This window comes from Sturnus vulgaris, chromosome 1 (genome assembly GCF_052056855.1).
Source record: "Sturnus vulgaris isolate bStuVul1 chromosome 1, bStuVul1.hap1, whole genome shotgun sequence".
Lineage (NCBI taxonomy): Eukaryota > Metazoa > Chordata > Aves > Passeriformes > Sturnidae > Sturnus > Sturnus vulgaris.
The window spans coordinates 118118692-118137315 of record NC_142243.1 but is presented as its reverse complement, the minus strand read 5'-3'; the positions used below and the strand labels follow the sequence as shown (position 1 = coordinate 118137315).

Here is an 18624-nt window from a genome sequence, read left to right as displayed (position 1 = left end):
AAGTCTTCTCCCAGTCCCAGGGGTAACCTGGGAACCATTTGCATCACTCCCACGTTCAGGGATGGGAGGTCCTGTGGTAATACTGCCTAGAAGCATAAAATAATTACTGGTGGAGAGAATTTCTAGAAATCATCTGTTCCAAACCATTGTCCAAGCTGGACTAACTTTTGTCTAATTATTTCAGAAGCTCATAAGTTAGCATCCTTTTTCTGATCCACTAGGATAAAAAGTTTAAAAAAACCTCGAGAGACAGGGTAAAATGACCACAGTGTACTTTATTTAATGATTTTGGTACCTTGTGTTGCAATAAAATAAAAAAAATCTACAAAATCCAAATATATAAAATTTTCAAGTTTCCCTTTTAAGTTTTACAAGAAAAATCAAGTTGTAACCAAGGAAATTTGTTAGTATGAAGCACTACTTTCAACTTCATTTCATCACAAATTGCAACTTACTTAACAGACCAAAATAACTATGGTACTGTAGTACATCAAATACTTCACACACTGTGTTCTTTACTATAGCACATGTAACCTCTGCCACAGAGGGCAGTGGTCTCTAGCCAATAAAGACACTCTTCACAATCTGAACTCTAAAGGAATGTTTGTATACATGGATTCAGAATATATATATTTACAGGAAGATTTATTTTTATTTTTATTTTTTTTAATAACTATTTTGATTCTTCATTTCAAATAAAATACCAAATACATTTTTACAATGTTTACAAGTCAAAGCACAAGTTCTGCAATGATTATCATTCACTTCTAGTCACTGTGCTTGTACTGAGGGAGGGGAGAGGGGGTATCTACACTGTTCCATAAACATAAATGTGATCTTCCATCACTTCCGCAGTGGTGACTAAGGAGTATAAGCACAGTAACAATTCTTTTAGCACAATCAGTGTATAATGCAACAGTTTACAACAGACAACTGAGAAACTATTGGTCCACTCTGTTCAATTTGCTGTTTATCTGCCAACTGTTATGTTAGTCTTTGTCACATAAATTGTGTGCAAGAGAAGAGTTAAATAACACAACTTGAATAGGAAAGAGCATACATTTTTAAGGCAAATTAATAAGCAGCTTATGGTGGTTTTTTGTTAAACTATACCCCAACACAACCCAAAACAAAATGTATGTTATGCAACTGTCAGTAATTATGTCTTCTTAAACTGATCTCTTCTATAAATTGATCAACATGGCTTTGAACCTGGTTATTCAAAATTGAAATAATTCCTCCCCCCAAATCCCCAAATATAGAAAGTGCATGACTTCATATGCGCCAAAACAAAACAAAAGGCAGCTGAGGTAGTTAGATGTAAAATGTATTCATGAAAATAACTGAAAAACTAAAACAAGGACACATACAGTAAAAACCCACTCATTTGGAATTAATTTTATGTCAGACAACAACTTAAAGCAGGAAAATTTATGACTTCTGAAAAAAATACTTATACAAATGAAAATAGAATATACTATTGTAATTTTAATTTCAAGTATTTGAATCTATTTGCATGTGCATTTTTTTACAGGCTTTGTATAGTATTAGGAAGTCATTTACTTTTTATCAGGTATCACATGAGATCTGTTTGACCTCTGGGACTGAAGCTCCTGGAAGGTAGAAATACACTGCGAGTGCCTGAAGATATGCCACCATGTGTGCCTGGAATCACCACCATCTCACCTTGGGTGAACTTCCACACACCCCTTCTCTACTGAGCTCACCTGAGAGTGACAGGGCCAGGGATCCTGCACCTGTGCCTCTATCCTGATTGGATGGATGTCCTGGAGCCTGCCTGGGATGTGCCCACGTGCCTGGATCCATGCGGGATGTGCCCGTGGGGCGGGGATCCCGCGTGTGATGCTCCTGCAGGGCGGGTGTGTACTCACCTAGCCCAGGAGTGACCCTGTGCACCTAAGAGAGCATCAGCTTCCACTCTGGAGCAGAGTCCCAGCTCCTCATGGCCCTTCCTGCCTGTGCCCAGCACCACTGCATTTCAGCTCATCTGCAGGGAGGGACAGTGTTACCACTCCGCCACCCAGGACAGTCTCCAAAGAAGTGTTTGCTTGGGTCCACTGAGGATGAATTTGGATTTCAGCTCGCATCATGGTCCCAGAGCTCCACCAGCAGCCCCTGGCACAGAGGAAGACCTAGCTTTCTCTTCCATTCCTGTCTAGAAAGACAAGCAGGCAGATTTCTTTAACAAAATGCCCAAATGGAGTGTGTGGGTGCATGGAAAATCTTCAAGCTCTGGGAATGAAATTCACAAAAAAGTGCCTGATTGTAGGGGACAGATAAGTTTGGAGATGCGTTCCTGTCTTCAATAACAACAACCTAAAACCTTCATATTACTAAATATGCAATGTGCCAGTTCTTCTGAGTCCTACTGTTAGATCCCTCTGCTGCTGGCCACAACATGGGTATGTGCAATTTACTATCATGAATTCTGCACCTGGCTTGAAGAGCATCAAAGCAGGGAACATCACAAACTAAAATAGTTCTGGTATGAGGAGTGGTTTTCCTTTTTTTTAATTTTTTTTTTTTATTGGCCTATACCATTTATACAATTTGTACTTCTGAAATGTGTGTATATGCCATACTTTATTTTTATTTTCTATTAAATAAAGAAATCCTGAAGCCCTTTCCCCCTTATTTTCCTTTTTTTTTTTTCCCCTTTATTTTTATCCTTTTAAGTTCACTGTATTGTAAATATGATTTTCAAAAGTGATGTGTGATTTTGGCCAATTTAATCTCTGGCAACCCAAAATAGGAGTCACTAATGTTCACGAAGTGCTGAATGTATGTACAAAGGTGGCAGAGATGGTAACGGCCAATTACTCTTGGACATCTTGCACATCATGGCCTTTTAATTTTTCCTGCTAGAACTAGATGGAAAACTAGAAGACTGGACTGTGAGATTTCTTGATGTGGCGTGATACTGCAGCTTTTCCCAAAATGTTTGTCAGGAATTCCTGCTCAGTTGCTCAGATTTTTTGAGCATGAAAGGGAGTTTCTTAGAGAAGTCAAGGTTTTATAGCTTTATGTAAACCTAAGCAGAAAAAGATGCTCTCATTTTAAAGAGGGGAGAAATATTTTTTCATGTCTGATTTCATAAAACACAAAGATGCTAAAAGGCACACTTTTGCAATGGATATAAAAACCATTTATCTGCATGTGAAACAACAGAAAAGACAATCCTCTACAGCCTAGGGAATCCAGTGTGTTGGCATTGTGAGTACTTGACGTACATAGACATCCTTTTCACCATGTCACAACTTTTATTTGCCACATTTCCTTTCAAAATACAAATAATATTTCCAAGTTTCTGTACTCACAACCAACATTTGCCCCAAGAAGAAGCAGTCTCCCTTCCCATCACCAGCTCAGTTGTGTATTCATACACTGGTAGCCACTGGAGAAACTGGAAGAGAAGAGAAGAGAAGAGAAGAGAAGAGAAGAGAAGAGAAGAGAAGAGAAGAGAAGAGAAGAGAAGAGAAGAGAAGAGAAGAGAAGAGAAGAGAAGAGAAGAGAAGAGAAGAGAAGAGAAAGAAGAGAGAAATCTGCCTGCCCCTGCCTCATCCTTACTCTTGTGCCATTGAGCTGCCTCTGCCCAACTGCTGTAAGACCCAGCACTAAAGAATGAGATGAAATTTGTCAGGATCCAAATGCTAGATCCATTTTCAGGGATTTCAGGAATGAAGAATGACAGGCAAATATCATGGAGGGCTGGATAGCAGGCTGGGTAGAAGAATAGGATTCTTGCCTGAGCTTAGGATAAAGTTCACTTCCCCAGCTTGTCCAAGTTTTTTCTGGAGCTCAGTGACTTGGACTTTACAGAAAGATATATATTTGTCTTGAAACTGAAATTGAAATATATAGCTCAAGTGACAGTTTTTATTTCATAGAAAATATTAAAATATAATTAATTTATTCACAAGCTATCTGAAAATTTAATCATATTAAGTTTTTCTGGAATCCAGTGAGGTATCTTTGCCTCATCCAGTGATTAACAGAATTGGAAGACCTAGAAATTAGTATTATTTCCAGTCGACTTCTTTTTTAATACAAAGCCTGATATTTCTTCCTCAGACATTTTCAATCACTTAGCCAAATCAGTATTGGGTGCACAAAGACTGAAAATTTCTCTTGACAGTAAAGTTCTAGTGCACTGTAAAGTAGCTACTAAAGAGATGCCTTAAAAAAGAAATTTTACTTGGACTGACGTTGGGAAATTTAAAAGCAAAATGCCCATGTGTCTTCTCCTGGGGCTTATTGGACTCCACTAAAGTCAAGAGAAAGTAATTCATTTGCTGTGGTGGACCTTCAGGGAAGCCCTTTATGATTATAAACTGTCTGTAATCAAAGCAAATCCCAGTATAATAAATGCTCCTGTCCAGAGCATTGGTGTAAGTATGACTTATTGACGTGCACCAGGCAAAGTTTCTTCATCAGTCTTCTAAGCCTGTCTTTTGGTTGGTTTGGGGTTTTATTTTGCTTAGCTGTAGATTATTGAAGGTGATTTTGTAAGCACAGCTGTTATCAAGTCTGTCTTTTAGAATCATTTGCCTCATGTGAAATTGCTCTGGAAGGCTCCCTTGTTTTACTAATAGCCTAGAAACACTTTTACACATTTCCCCAAACCAAATCAAATCCACCAGTCAACCTGAAAACAGACTTGGAGTTCCGTATATTAAGAAACGGAGAGTTGAAGAACACACAAATTAGTTAGCCTTATCTGAATACAAATTTTGCTGTAATGAATGAAGAATATGCTCTTTTTAATTATTACTGGGTTAATTAATGTATTTTGTAGGAATCTATTTGAAATAGCCAATATGAATTAACAGACACGCTCCTTGCACACTGCAAATTTCAAGAGAACAAGGAATGCCGAGGAAGAACCATTAAAAGTTGGGCTCCTTTTCTTTCTTTTCTTTTCTTTTCTTTTCTTTTCTTTTCTTTTCTTTTCTTTTCTTTTCTTTTCTTTTCTTTTCTTTTCTTTTCTTTTCTTTTCTTTTCTTTTCTTTTCTTTTCTTTTCTTTTCTTTTCTTTTCTTTTCTTTTCTTTTCTTTTCTTTTCTTTTCTTTTCTTTTCTTTTCTTTCTTTTTTCTTTTTTTCTTTGTTTTTTTGAATGCACGAAGATTACAGAGAGCTGCACAAAGTTTCAAAGCACAGCTGTGCTTTGAATTTGCTGTAAAACCAATATGATAATGAACAGTGTTTATTGTGTCCCAGAGGGTACCATTTCCAATGCACTCGGCTTACAGTGAGAAGATGAATCTCCCATTTGCTAATGCCACAGGTCAAATCCAGAAGTCAAACTGGGTTTTGCCTGGCTCTGCAGCATGTGGAATAACAATTGTTAAGTTAACATTTGATTAAAGAGGCAGGTGAGCAAGCATGGGAAGAACAGCAGAGGTGGCCGCCCCTGTTGAGATATCTTATACACAGAATAGCACCTGCAGGAAAATACAGTGATTCTCATTTGTTAGAATAAACATTAGCTTGTTAATAATACAGAACTTGGAGAAGAGACAGCAAAATATCTGTCCCCTCAAGCAGAACAAATTACACAGGGGACAGTTTCTGCCCTTGAGAATCAATGGGAATTGATTTAAAGGAACTGCAGTCCTGTTAAAGAAGAACTGCAGTGGAATGGCAGATCCTTGTTTGCTAATCCAACACGATCCCTATTATGGGCTGTTCTGTGAGTCAGAAATTAGCTCGGAAGCAAAAGACATCGATTTTTAGGTTGCTACGGGCATATACCAAGGCTGTGGAATGATAAATTAAAATCAGCCAACCTGAAGTAAAATCGAGATGTGACAGCTATCTTTAATAAAATTCCTGCTTTGCAATTGAGAAAATTAGTTCAATGTTTGCATTTTTAGCTTGGTTTTCCATCTTAACTGTAGAAGTTATCCTGTAGCCAGGTGTTATGCAAAGGAATTTTTGAATCTTGTACAATGACATGAGAAAAGAAAGTTTCTTAAATAACCTGAGCATTGCCTTTTCTCATTGGTGAGGTTTGCATATGAGACTCATATGCACAAGAGAAAAATGGAAGCAAGGAAAAACATCAGAATAGTATCTAGTAAACTTTGCCAACCCTTCTGAGTAAATCTTTCTTTGAAGAAAAGAGACTTATTGTGATATGCTACACTTATGGATCATGCATGAGGTCAGGGATAATTCCACAGTGTTTTCTGCTGAAATCAGGATGAGACTGTTTTCTGCTACTCAACAAGCAAGAATTGATGATAACATCTAATCTAACTGGAAGTCTTTCAGCAGTTATTTCCATGAAGGGCTGAGTGACAGAATACCTGAGCATGAACAAATACTATGAAGGCTCACCTACTCTAAAGCTTCACGGCTCTTTCTTAATTATAAGGCTTCTATCACATCTACTGATCTCCATTTTCTCTATTTTTTTCCCTGCTCTATGCCTTTATACTGTCCCATGTGTGTGTTCCTCAGCTGTGCATGAGGAAGGGGACGTGAGGACTATTAGCAATACACCTCGTTTGCAGGAACAAGCATCTGCAAATCCACTATTTGCTCATGGACATACTGTGTGAGAAATTGAGAGCATGAGAAAATGCACAACCAGGTGAGTAACACCAAGCCTATAATACTTCATCTAAAGAAAAGACCATCTCTTGAGCCTGTTCTAAACCTTATATTTCTTGTGGAAGCCATCTGAGATTTATCCTCCATAAAGAAGGCAATAAGGTTCTCTGACCCATAATCTATTACAAAGATCTATCATTTCTAAATCTAACAACCAGAGGCATAACTGCCATACAAAATCCTTGTCACCCAGGCCTTAGTTTGAGACACTTTTGTATCTTATTGCTAATAAACAACTCCTGTCAATAGCAACAAAGTTATATCTAAGAAGTATCTTTCACTGTCTCCCCGTGTGTTTCAGTTAGTTTGTAACACATAAAGAATTTTCTCAGTCAACATCTTTCTCCCAAGTGAGAGTAATTGCACCATAAATAGTATTTTGGCATCAAGGTTTGTTGATTTGAGTTTTGGGGGGTTTTTAGCTGTTAAAAGACTCTGCTCTTCCTTTTATCCACTGAAACAGCAGGGGCAGCTTTTCCACACTGTTTCACAAACATCTCTTAATCTTGACCAGAGGAATCATCCTTTTTGCTTTTGTGTCTTTTTTGATCTCTGCCATCCTTGCTGAGGTCACTAGAGGAGATGCTTCCACCATAAAATGTGTGTGTACAGGTTACTCTCATGTGTTGTCTGTGCAGCCTGACAGGAGGGGGCTGTGATATCATCCCACCTGAAAATTCCTATCAGGAGGGTTCTAAGCCAGAGCACTTGCTGAGTCCCATGCTGTGATTGTGTTCCTACAAATGCCAGAGTTAAGTTAAATACTAAACCATCCACTCATTCTTGCTGATTTTTATAAAACTGTGAATGTACTAACCTACACTGGTTTCTGATGACGAAAAAAATCAAGTGCTTTGCTGATCACAAGCCTTCACTTATTCAGATATCTCTGTAAGCAGCATTATTTATTTTTTTTACCTTCTGCTTCATGTCAAAGTAGCTAAAATCCACCTGTGTGTTAAAAGCAATGAAAAAAAAAATATTTTCTTCATTCTTTCACCCAGTTCTTAGTGCTGTTGCTAAATGCAGTATGTTTTTTTGTGACAGTAGTTTCTCCAGGATAAACAGCTGCACGATCAGTACAGTCATCTCAAAAATGAAATTGTACTGTTTCTGGATAGAATGACTTTTTGACTGATAAGATGAATAAATGACCAGAAGGAAATTTGGCCAGTTTCACATTGATGGTAATTAAAGCTTTCTCAACCCTAGCAATCCTCTTTAAAATACAACTCTGCATATATGAAACAAATTAAATAGATAAATGTTTCACAAGATGAATGATGAAAGCTTAGCTAGAATGAATTTAATAATGTTGCATTTCTTCTAGATCTCTCTTTCGGGTGTGGGCACCTCATTGAACACAGCTAACAATGGCTTTTTTTTTTTTTTTCTTCTGGACTGATTAATATTTGCTCACAGGACCTTGATTACTGTATTACAAGACACAGATTTGTAAGATTAAAAATGTCTTTTGAATTAATTAGCTGCAAATCAACCTAGCAGCAGCTCAGCAAGTTCCAAGCAGTTCCAATAAAATAAAAAAGGAGGAATCAATAGCAACCACAAATACATGACAATATGTTGGCACTTTGTGACTATAAATAGTGGCAGCTGCCCTCTCTGCTGACAAAGGAAGATTTTTCATTGTCCATACAGTGCTATCTAAAGGCTAAATCCTGCCCAGACTGGTGTGGCAATCTCACTGAGAGCTAAAGTGCTCTCAGTGAAATATGTCCCATGGGCCAGTCCAATAACCCAGGGAGAACTGGAGCTGGAAACAAGCTCTGTCTTCCCTTTCAGCCAGAGTGAACATCACAGTGCTGGTGCCAGGAGTGATCCCAGCACACGTGGAAGCAAGCTGACAGGAGGACAATGTGTGTCCCAAAGAGGAAATTCAGGGAATGATGTTCAAAGTCATCAGCGACTAATTCTGAACTTTTCCTCTGTAGTTACTGCCATTGTCTTACCCAGTCATGACAACTTTAGATCTCTCTGACCATATAACAGATCTCCTTGGAAACCTACTACTTTTTTTAAACATTGCCCTTAATGCTGAATGGTGACACAAGTGAGGAACTCTAGACATGAATCTGAACTTCAGAGAAGCAAGTGCCTCCATTAGCTAGTAGTCTCTTCCTCAGCTGCATAGAATTTAAAATTAATTCTCATCAAATATTGTCTGAGAGACAGGGATTGACACAAAATAATGCAGAACATATTGAAAAAAAAGCAGTAGTTAGAATTTCAGAAATAGTTACTGCATATGTATGATACATTTAAATTTACAGGAGTATGGTTTTCAAATACATGCAGTTGAAATTCATCTTCGGTACGTAATCTGTGCAAGAACAAGTCTTTCCTCCTGAGAGCTTGCATCAGGAAACTGCATGTGTTGGATAGCAAACCCAATTAGCGTTCTTCAGTCAAAATGCAAGCAAACCATCTTAATTACTGCAGGTTATTTCGTTCTTAAACTACTGAAAATGAACTGATAGTGAAACAAATACAACCAACATTACATTCCATGAAGCAAAAATTTAATTGATCCCTTTTTCTATAATTGATGCCATTTTTCTATATGTTTTTTTTCCTTGATTAAGTAACTGTGAAAAATTCTTTTTTATTTTACACAATTATCCCTGCTCTATTCTTTTATCAAAATATTTAAGATATGAAATATAGCATTAGACATATTTCCTCCATAACGTTTTCTTAAAGTGCTGGCACACTAAATCACAAGGCTGTTTCCAATAATGACTAGAATATATTTCCCAATAATATATATATTTTTTTTTGCAGTTACCACTTGGTTATCCTTGATGACAATGTTCCTGATCTATTTTTGTTTTAGGCTTAGGATTGAAATGAATTGTAAATTTAATCCTAATAGAATCTCAGGACTCGCTGTCGTGTGTATACACAAACACACACACACATATATACACACACACACACACATATATATATATGTATATAAATGCATTTGAAACTGTAAATTTGCTCCCAAGCATGAGATAAGGTCCTACTATTTTTACTATGATAAAACCAAACACATTCACATAGAGTATTCATTATAGCGTGCTGTGGACACTGAATGTCTTGCATTCACCATAACCTGCAATTTGCACACAGCTGTGGTTCAAATGTTCTGTCCAGAGAAACCATGTCTGCTCCACATGCTTTGCTGGATAGCACAGAGCCTGTTTGCCCTTTGCAAACTGATCTTTGTTTGGCAAAGGAGTTGGGATCTCAAAGTGTATGAAACTTGGGCTCAGGGAACTACAGACAAGCTACAAGTGTAGCTCTGGTGTCCATTCAAAGTCTGCCTGAGCTCCTAAGAAAAATCATGTGAGTGTGGCCAGAACTGCACACAGTGCATGAATAGACTTGATTCAAAGCAGCATGTAGAGAGTCAGGCTTTGTCACAGTGCTAACCATGTTCATACAGTTTTGGTCAGGCTGGAAGGTGAACAGAGTGATTTTGCTTCTGCCCCAGATGTTTACTGCAGACATTACTCTGGCTGGGTGTAGGCAATGGCACTGAACATGCTCAACAATTTCAGAGTCCTCAACACTAAAGGAACTGAACGTGTCAAAATACTAGAAGTATGTCTACACTGCACATGTCTACATTTGTATGTCCACATTTACATTTTCCACAAAGAGGAAGAACAGTTCAAAGTATGAGGCAGGGAGAATTGCCCTTCTCCTCACCAGAGTGCAGCCCTATATCCTTCCCCTGAGAGATAGCAGCTAAAGATATGAATCATTGCTAGCTGAAGACATCACTATATCTGGCTCTCCCCTTGGTCTCTGCCACCAATTTAGTGGTGGAAAATGAGTATTTCAGTGCAAAGCCCCATCTGATAGCACCACAGGTAAGATGGGCAGGAGAATACCTGCTCCGAGTATCCTGGCAGGCTTAGGTGGGAGATAGGAGCTGAGCTAACTTTATGATGTGAAGACCAAGTTGTATCTGACCAAGTCCAGGGGGCAAATTTTAGGTCCTTGAGCATCTGGCATTAAAAATGTTCAAGAGCTCCTAATTAGAGCAGTTTGGAGGGGCACAGTACGAGCCTGAGACCCCCGACGTGCCTGCACTGACCTCTGCACCTGTGCTGCCGTTGTGCCAGGTAGCTGCTCCCCAGGTGTTGTGGCTTTCCTCCAGCCCATGCACGTGGATTTCCTCTCTTTTGTGAGCTCTTTGGTGCATGAGGTGGGGAAGAGAGTGCTGGACTATGACCAGGCCTTGCCCTGAGCAGACTTGTAGCACACAGACACAGTCTATGCTTTGCCTTAGCACTGTGTTATGTCTCTGCAGGCTCTTCTAGACATTCAACTAGCAGCTTTCTTACCTTGAGGAAATCACTGATCTGTGAAATTCTGTTTTGCAGTACCCTTACACACTAGGTGGCTGAGTGGACACACCTATTTCATGCTAGAAAATGCTTTTGCGAGGTGTAGTTCAGTGAAAAAAACTACCCCAAACTCAATGCTTTGTTAAAAGGATGTGGACTTTCATACAGCACAGCAGATCTTGTGCAGAAAAGCTGCTAGCATTCCTAGAGCTACAGCATGCCAGAAGCAATTGCTTCTAAAGTTATCTGAAATAAGAGGCTGAAACCTACAGATAGAGACAACTTACAGCAGTCATATCTTTCTTTCTATGAAAGTTGCATTTTGTTACATTGACAATTCTGTTACATTTGAAAATTTATTCCAACCATTCCTTGAAAACAGATTTTTGGTTACAATTTAAAGTTTCTTGGCTGATTTTATTTTACGCTGCCTTGCATGTAGAAGTTGAGATTTGATCTTTCTATTAATTGTTTAGTTACATCACAATTTCTTGTACATCTCTCTCAATGAATATAGCAACTATATGCATAAATCTGTTGCAATTATGCACAAGATTCTATTTGACTTCTCTGGCTCATGCAAATCACCCCATAAGTGTGCTGGAGAGGACTTTTTGCCCTGAATCTTGCTTATCTGTTCTCCTTGTCCTAGGATTCAGAGTAGGCACACGGTTTACTAATGGGTATATAAAATCCTCTGCATAAGAATGAAATGCTAAGGATTTACAGCAAAATGTAAGTACAGGAGCCAAGCTTACACAGTCAGAAAAAGTTCCTTTTAATAAATGTACTGGTCAGGAATTGGCTTTTGTAAGAATCACTGGAAATGACTGGTTTCAGGGACATTTTTCAAAGTCTTCTTAAAAGGATCACAAAACAGCAATTCACTCGAATTAGGTACGTTCTTGAAAGTTTGAACTAAAAAGGAAAGAATAAAAAATCTTTGATTCATGCTGAGTCAGCGCTAAGTTTAGTGTGTGTATTTCAGGTTGAGCCAAGTGCCATGCAGGCTTTTTGGCATTAAGCAAATCTCCAGCTGAGTTCAGTTTGGAGTGAAGAGGTGAAGACTTCCACTACCATGGCCTGAATTAATGTAGTTCACTCTAGGCCAGGATTTTGACATACCCATACCAGTGAAGAAATTTCACCAAAGTCCTCCACTGAGGTCACTGGGGTAAAATAAACGGTGCCAGGGGACCCCTCATGTGTTAAAACAGCTTTGTAAATGATCTCTTCATCAGTGACACCATTCCCCTAACTTTGCCTGAACAAAGCTTTGTAATGTCATCTCTGTCTCCCCTGTAATGAAGTCTGCTCATACCAGATGTGAGAAATCATCTCAGAAGCAGATCACTCAGCAATTTGCAGCCAAGTGAAAATGATGGCAGAATTTGTTTTAAAAAATCACTACATGGGAACTGCAATAGTTTGTTGTGTCATGTTTTTTATTCCCAGATTTAAAAGAATCTGTTCTCATTTTGTATTTTATCTCTTTTATCAGAATAAAGAGGAATGGATTCATTGCTGTAATGAAAAGACATAGTTCAATAAACAATCAAGTGAGGATTTTATAACTTAATGTCTCTGGTACACAAATGGCTGTTTGCCACTTACTCCATTTGGCTTTCTGCTGAGAGCATGGGCTCCATGTGAGCTAGTATAATTGCTACAATTAGCCAAATTAAATGGCTTATTGTGTATTTAGACAATTCTTCCCATGTCCTGCATTGTTACACTGCAGAATTAGTAATTGGGGTGCTGGGCTTGCAGATTCGTGGACATGTGTTGTGATTATTCCATCACACATCTTGTAGGGGTTTAACTTTCACAGGCTTGTTTAGATGGATGCACAGATGCAATTTACTCTGCTTCCCACCATGCACAGGAGTGAGAGAGGCAGCAGTAGGACCCCAGGGATCTGCTGAAGTCTTTTCCTTGGCATTGTGCAGGCAGTGCAGGGGGTGCAGAGTAAATCACAGCATCCCAGTCGCTCTGGGTTGCACAGCTTCAGGCAGGGAGCAGAGAAAGGGCAGTGGCTTTGGAAGCTGAATCACTGGCAGAGCCAACTAAAACTCAGTACAGTGCCACTTTTAAGGCTCCTTAGGAGTGATATGATCAAATCACAAACACTTCAAATTCATTTAATTTGTGTTCTAAAAACCCCAACAGTCTGGTTGTGAATATTTGCTGGCCAATAAAAAGTAAATGAGTATATTGCATGATTGGGAGTCCCTTTCCAAATAAAGCAGCACTTCTACTTTTAGTACCACTTATGAATTGCTCTTTTGGGGAGATAATGATGTATTGGAAAGACCATCATATGTTTTAAACTAATACAGGTTTAATAGCTATTCACCACATATTAAAAATTAAATTGCCAATAAAATTGTAATTTTCCTCCTCTGCTTAAAAGTTTACAAATTCAGGCAGATGACGCCTAGCATTAAATTTTGGAAGGAAAATTTTCTCCAATTTTGTAAAAATTAATTAATAGAAAATTTGTTGGTTTGACAATGAAAATATTGTATATATGCTATCAAGTCCATATAACCCAAGCAAAGAAACATGGTTCTGTCATAAGAAGCGTATTTAAATTGACATAAACAAAATTGGAAATTAGTTTTTTCATTATTAAATATGCATGAAAAGAGAGTATTGCACATATTTGTAAAGAACTTATTTAAGAAAAATTATCCCATTACAGAACAAACAGCTTTTAAAAGAAATAAAATAGTTTTCTCTTACATTTTCTTGCATGTTTTCTGTATGAGCATGGGTATACATTACCTTTATTTAATTAGTGATAGTAGTTGAATTGTCTTTTCTGCAACAGAAAAATCCACAACTCTCAGAATTTTGGGACCAAGTTTTTAACCAGATAAATTACCATTAAGTCTGCTGCTAAGTTTGTTTGGTTCATTAGAGCAATGCTTCTGTAAGTCTTACTTCTAACAAATAGGTGTGATTGCTTTTCTTTACCAGAATGTAAACATGAAAATATGAACTTTTTTATTTTCCTGTATTCTGATATGAAATTTAAAAGGCCTGATGTTTTCATTATCTCAAAAGAAAAAGTTTGGGTTTTTTACAATTTTTAAAATTGTATTTAAAAATTTTATTTTTGCTATTGCTGTCTCACTTAAACTTTATTGGTTTTAGAATTGTCTGTGGCAAAAAAAAGAGTGCATATTGATTATTACCTGTCCATAAGGCCATAATGAAATTTCAGCATGGACTGTGTTTAGTCTTGGCAATTTCTATAAAAAAATCTTATAGCTTTTAATGTGACTACTCACAGCAATGCACATTAGGAAACTGTCCACGTAGTCATCAGTGTTCAGATTTCAGTTGCTGCCTTGTTCTCAGTGCAGGTAACACTGATGTTATGGATGCAAGAGAGCAAGATTTTGGAGAGCAAATTTTGACTTAGTGCATAATAACTTCCACCTCTGCCTCAAACTGCCAGATTGAATTCTGAGGACAAGGTGTATATACGTAGTGCTGCATATATATAAATATATATACACAAACGCACATATATATGTCACTCTGCACTCACATCCTGCAGTAGTTTGCTTAAGACAAATATTTTTGCAAACATTAGTTTAAAAAAAATCTAAAATGCTGTGAGAGTAAAGAAAATAAATGCTAGGCATGAAAAAAATCACATAGATAAATAACTCTGTGTCCTTCCTTCCGAAACCAAATAAAAGCAAATCAAACTCATCCCAAATCTCCTTCAGAAACCTTGCAATGAAAACACTGGTGAAAACCTTAACTCTTTAAATTCCATATCAAGCAACCCTTCTTCAATTCTGTAAGCCTGCCCAAAGAGCTCACAGCTCTGAGGAGGAGCAGAGGATGAGAGGGACATCTGAAGAGGAAGAGCCTCGCTGACAGCAGCGATGCTGCCCCTCTCCCCGGGAGGTGCTGGGGGGAGACTGAAGCTTAAGAAGGCTGCCCACTGTGCCTCACTCAGGCTTCAATTTCCGAGTTGTTAAAGCAGCAGCAAACGCTCCAAACTGCCTCCAAAAGGAACCCTCACATCTTGGATCACAGAGCTTACATTTGCCTTCTTTGTAAAGAAAAGCTGCAATTCCCTTGTGTGAACTAGAACTACTTGATTCTGGAGTGCAGGGTCTATTGAATAGGACAGGACAAAGGACTTGCTCCCAAAATCTTTTTTTAGCACTTCCTGCAGTGGTATATTTCCTGAAAAAATCATGAGTACTTTTCTCTGAATAATCAGCTGTATCTCCACGAAGAAAAGGGTAATAACTTTGTAAAAAGCTTCAGGTTTGGACTATCAAATATTTGTTTTATTTAAAAAAAATTTTATAGAGGCAGTTGACCATTGCTTAATTTGAAAATATCTAGGAAACCCCTGAAGCATAGATTTTTTCTGATCTGTGTAAAGTTCCCTCTGCTTTGCAGATTCCTGCATTTCCACAGGTTTTTGTTTTGAGGAGCTCGCCCCAGCAAAGAACAACTGTATCGAATATTTCACTAATAAAAAATGTCAACATTAAAAATGGCTAACTGAACGCATACAAATAAACATAGTCTGTGTAACCTTGGCCATTTCATAGTACAAATATTTGTAATAGGAAAGACAGAAATTTACCCAGCAGCATACACAGCAGTGACTACACTGGATATATCTGACAGTGAAGATTACAATACCAATTATCAGGTCTTCTCCACCCTGACAATGCCATTTACAACAGTAACTCTTCAGTTCTGCTTCGCTCTCCTAAAATGGATGGAAATAGTTATAGCAAATTGTTTCTCATGGAATCACTTGGTGTCTTTACAAGCCACTTACATTTGAAGCAGGATCCACAGTTTATGGAGTATTCTAAAAGTACCCATGTAGGCTTTCATATGGCATTACACTGCAAAAAAAATCCGTAATGTGTGAAAACCAGGTTTATGTCAACCTGCAAAAGCCATTTGATAAAATTCATGGACCAATTCTTAAAATCTAAGCTATAAAGAGAATGAAATGTATTAAAAGATTTGAGGTTTATAAAAAGTAACCTTTTGTACCATATTTTTACTTTACAAAAATATTGAAATAATCCATGAGTTTTTACTCTGCACCAGCTTTAAAAAAAATACTATCAAATTTTGACTTGCACCTTTAATGCATCTGAAAGCACCATCAGGGGATACTTTTAACATAAAGTATAATACCATTAACTAGATTTAGGGAGGTATTTAAAACCCAAAAGCTTGCAGCAAAAGCACTCTATTACAAGAGATTCTAATTTTTAGACACGTCTGGACACCAGTCTTGAACAGGCAGAAGAGGCTCTTCCACATAACTTGTTTATATTATACTTCGGTGAATATACTTACTAAGAGGTGGCTGAAAGCCTTTAAAAGACATCACTTTCACCTTGGGTGGGAAAAATCAGAGCTGTCTCTATACATTGAGAGCTCGGTTGGTCTTTCCTGCTTCTTTTTCTGGTAGGGCTTGTGCCACTTGTTGTGTCCCTCAGGCAATGTCAACCTTGCAGTTAAACAATGTTTGGCACTAGAAGGGTATGGCATGTCAGTCTCGTCACACCTGCATACATTCACACACTGAATCATGCATTCTCAGTCCTGAAACAGAGAAGTTTCAGTGTGTTCAGCTCCTTGTAGTTTCTTCTGAGATATCTGAATGGGGTCCTCCAAAAAGTTTACAACATGAAAACTATACTTGTTCTTTAACATTTTTTTTTTTTGCAAATTGAACACTGAATCATGATTATCATTTAATGAATATCACTAAGTGCTAGAGCTCCTTATTTCTCCTCAAAACCAGAAGTGAGCTGCATAGAGTTTCTGTTGAACACCAAGAAGTTAAATTGCATTTAAAAAAGACTTTGAAATTCCACAGAAAACAAACAGTTCTGGTACTTTTAATTTTAATGACCTAATTAATCAGAATTTAGTTTATTTTCCATTGACAGCCTTATAAACATGATGATGTTTCTTTTCAATTAAGAACTATTTTGCAAACCTATTCTAACCTGAATGGTTGATTTATGGGAGTGTTGAAGACTACTAAGCTCCTGTTTTTTGCCCCAGTAAACAGTTTTCCTAACAGCAACACCGTGTGCTACGTTTCGTTACTTTTGAAAAGGTGTGGGTTTTTTTTGTTCTTGTCATTGATTATGGAAATATCAATCATTCATTATTTCTAAAATAAAATGCACTACTGGCTGAAGTTGAAAGCTCTGGTCAGAGCCTTTTTATTGGTTTGGTTGTAAGTACTGTGCAGTCAGAGTTTCATAGCAGTAAGAGGTGGTGGGTGAGTCTCCCCAGCTGATGTAACTGATTTGTATGTGTGGGTCAGGGTTTGGGGTTTTTGAGGCTTTCAGAAGATGCTGCTGTATCAGTGTCCTGCAGACAGACTGCACACAGTGGATCAAATGATAATCATGATGATAGCCAGACTAAGAACACTATAGCTTGCTGCTCTACTTGTAGTACACAGTTTAGTTGTTCCTACAGCCCTACTGTCAACCCTTAATTTGGACTGCAACGTCGGAGCTGCTTCAAGCTGTGTTTTTGCTTTGCTTACAATGTGGTTTCATATTCCAAGCGCTCCTGAATAAGGGCATCATCTTTATACTGTAGCCGTGGAGGAGCAGGGGAACATTCAAACGCTAAGATTGCCTTCCTCAGGCTCCTGTCCAACACGTGTCTCTCCCATGCTGGGTACCTGTTCCTGAACAGATCGATTTTAATGACAGACTCCTCAATCCTTGGTGGCCGGGATGAAGGTGTGGATGGTGCAGTGGGTCTCACCTGAAACACAGGCACACACCCATCCCTCTCGGCAAACTTTTGATCGCGCTCGCTCGTGACACTCCGGTTGTTGGAGATGGAGCGCAGTGTGCTTGTGGCCACTTCTGGGGGGAGGGTGAAGGCAGCGGCAGGGTCCTCACAAGCACAGCTTGGTGACTGCCCAAACCTTGGTCCATTGGGGTGAAAGAAGGCATAGTACATTAGCATAAAAACAATGCCCGTTAAAAAGCTGCTGAACACTACACACAGTGCTGGTATGGCAAATGCATCAGAGATTGGAGGGGCCTTGTACAGATACCAGAGAACACTCAAGGCAGTGTTTTCTAAAAGGATGACAAAATAGTAAATGAAAAGCCTACAGCGTGTCCTTCCTTCCTTGACGTTGAACCAGCTGAAGATATAGATTATCCCAACAACCATGTCGAAAACTATCTCCTCCCATTTAGTGATGCAAAACTCTGTCTCGCAGTGAACGATCCAGAAGGTCATGATGCACCAGTGCAGCACGATGAAGATCCCAAAGTACAGCTGGAAAACCGAGGCAAACAGAGCAAAAGTAATGACCCTTGCTGCAATGGTGAAGAAATGCCAGCAGAACTGGATTATAACAGCCATATAACTGATGGGTTTCTTGTCATCACGGGAGTCACGGAGGGCCTTTTGGTAGGAAGCCAAAGCCCAAGCCAGGGATACAAGGGATGCTGCAGCAGTAAGACCTAGGAGGAAACAGGAGATGCAGTTAAGGCATAATTAGTATGTCAGCACTTGGCTGAAAACAGTGAGATCCTTGCTGCTTTAAATATGTTCTCCACCACTGGCACAATAA

At 38.5% G+C, this 18624-nt stretch overlaps 1 protein-coding gene across 1 annotated transcript in view; it reads right to left on the bottom strand.

The window, feature by feature from the left end:
• Positions 1–255: 255 nt before the first annotated feature.
• The window catches only part of XKR4 (XK related 4), a 226286-nt gene continuing 207917 nt past the window's right edge, over positions 256–18624 (bottom strand). The window contains exon 3 of the mRNA XM_014881619.2: positions 256–18514. Coding sequence (XP_014737105.1) covers positions 17568–18514 — 947 coding nt within the window. The 3' untranslated portion in view covers positions 256–17567. The remainder of the gene's footprint in view (positions 18515–18624) is intronic.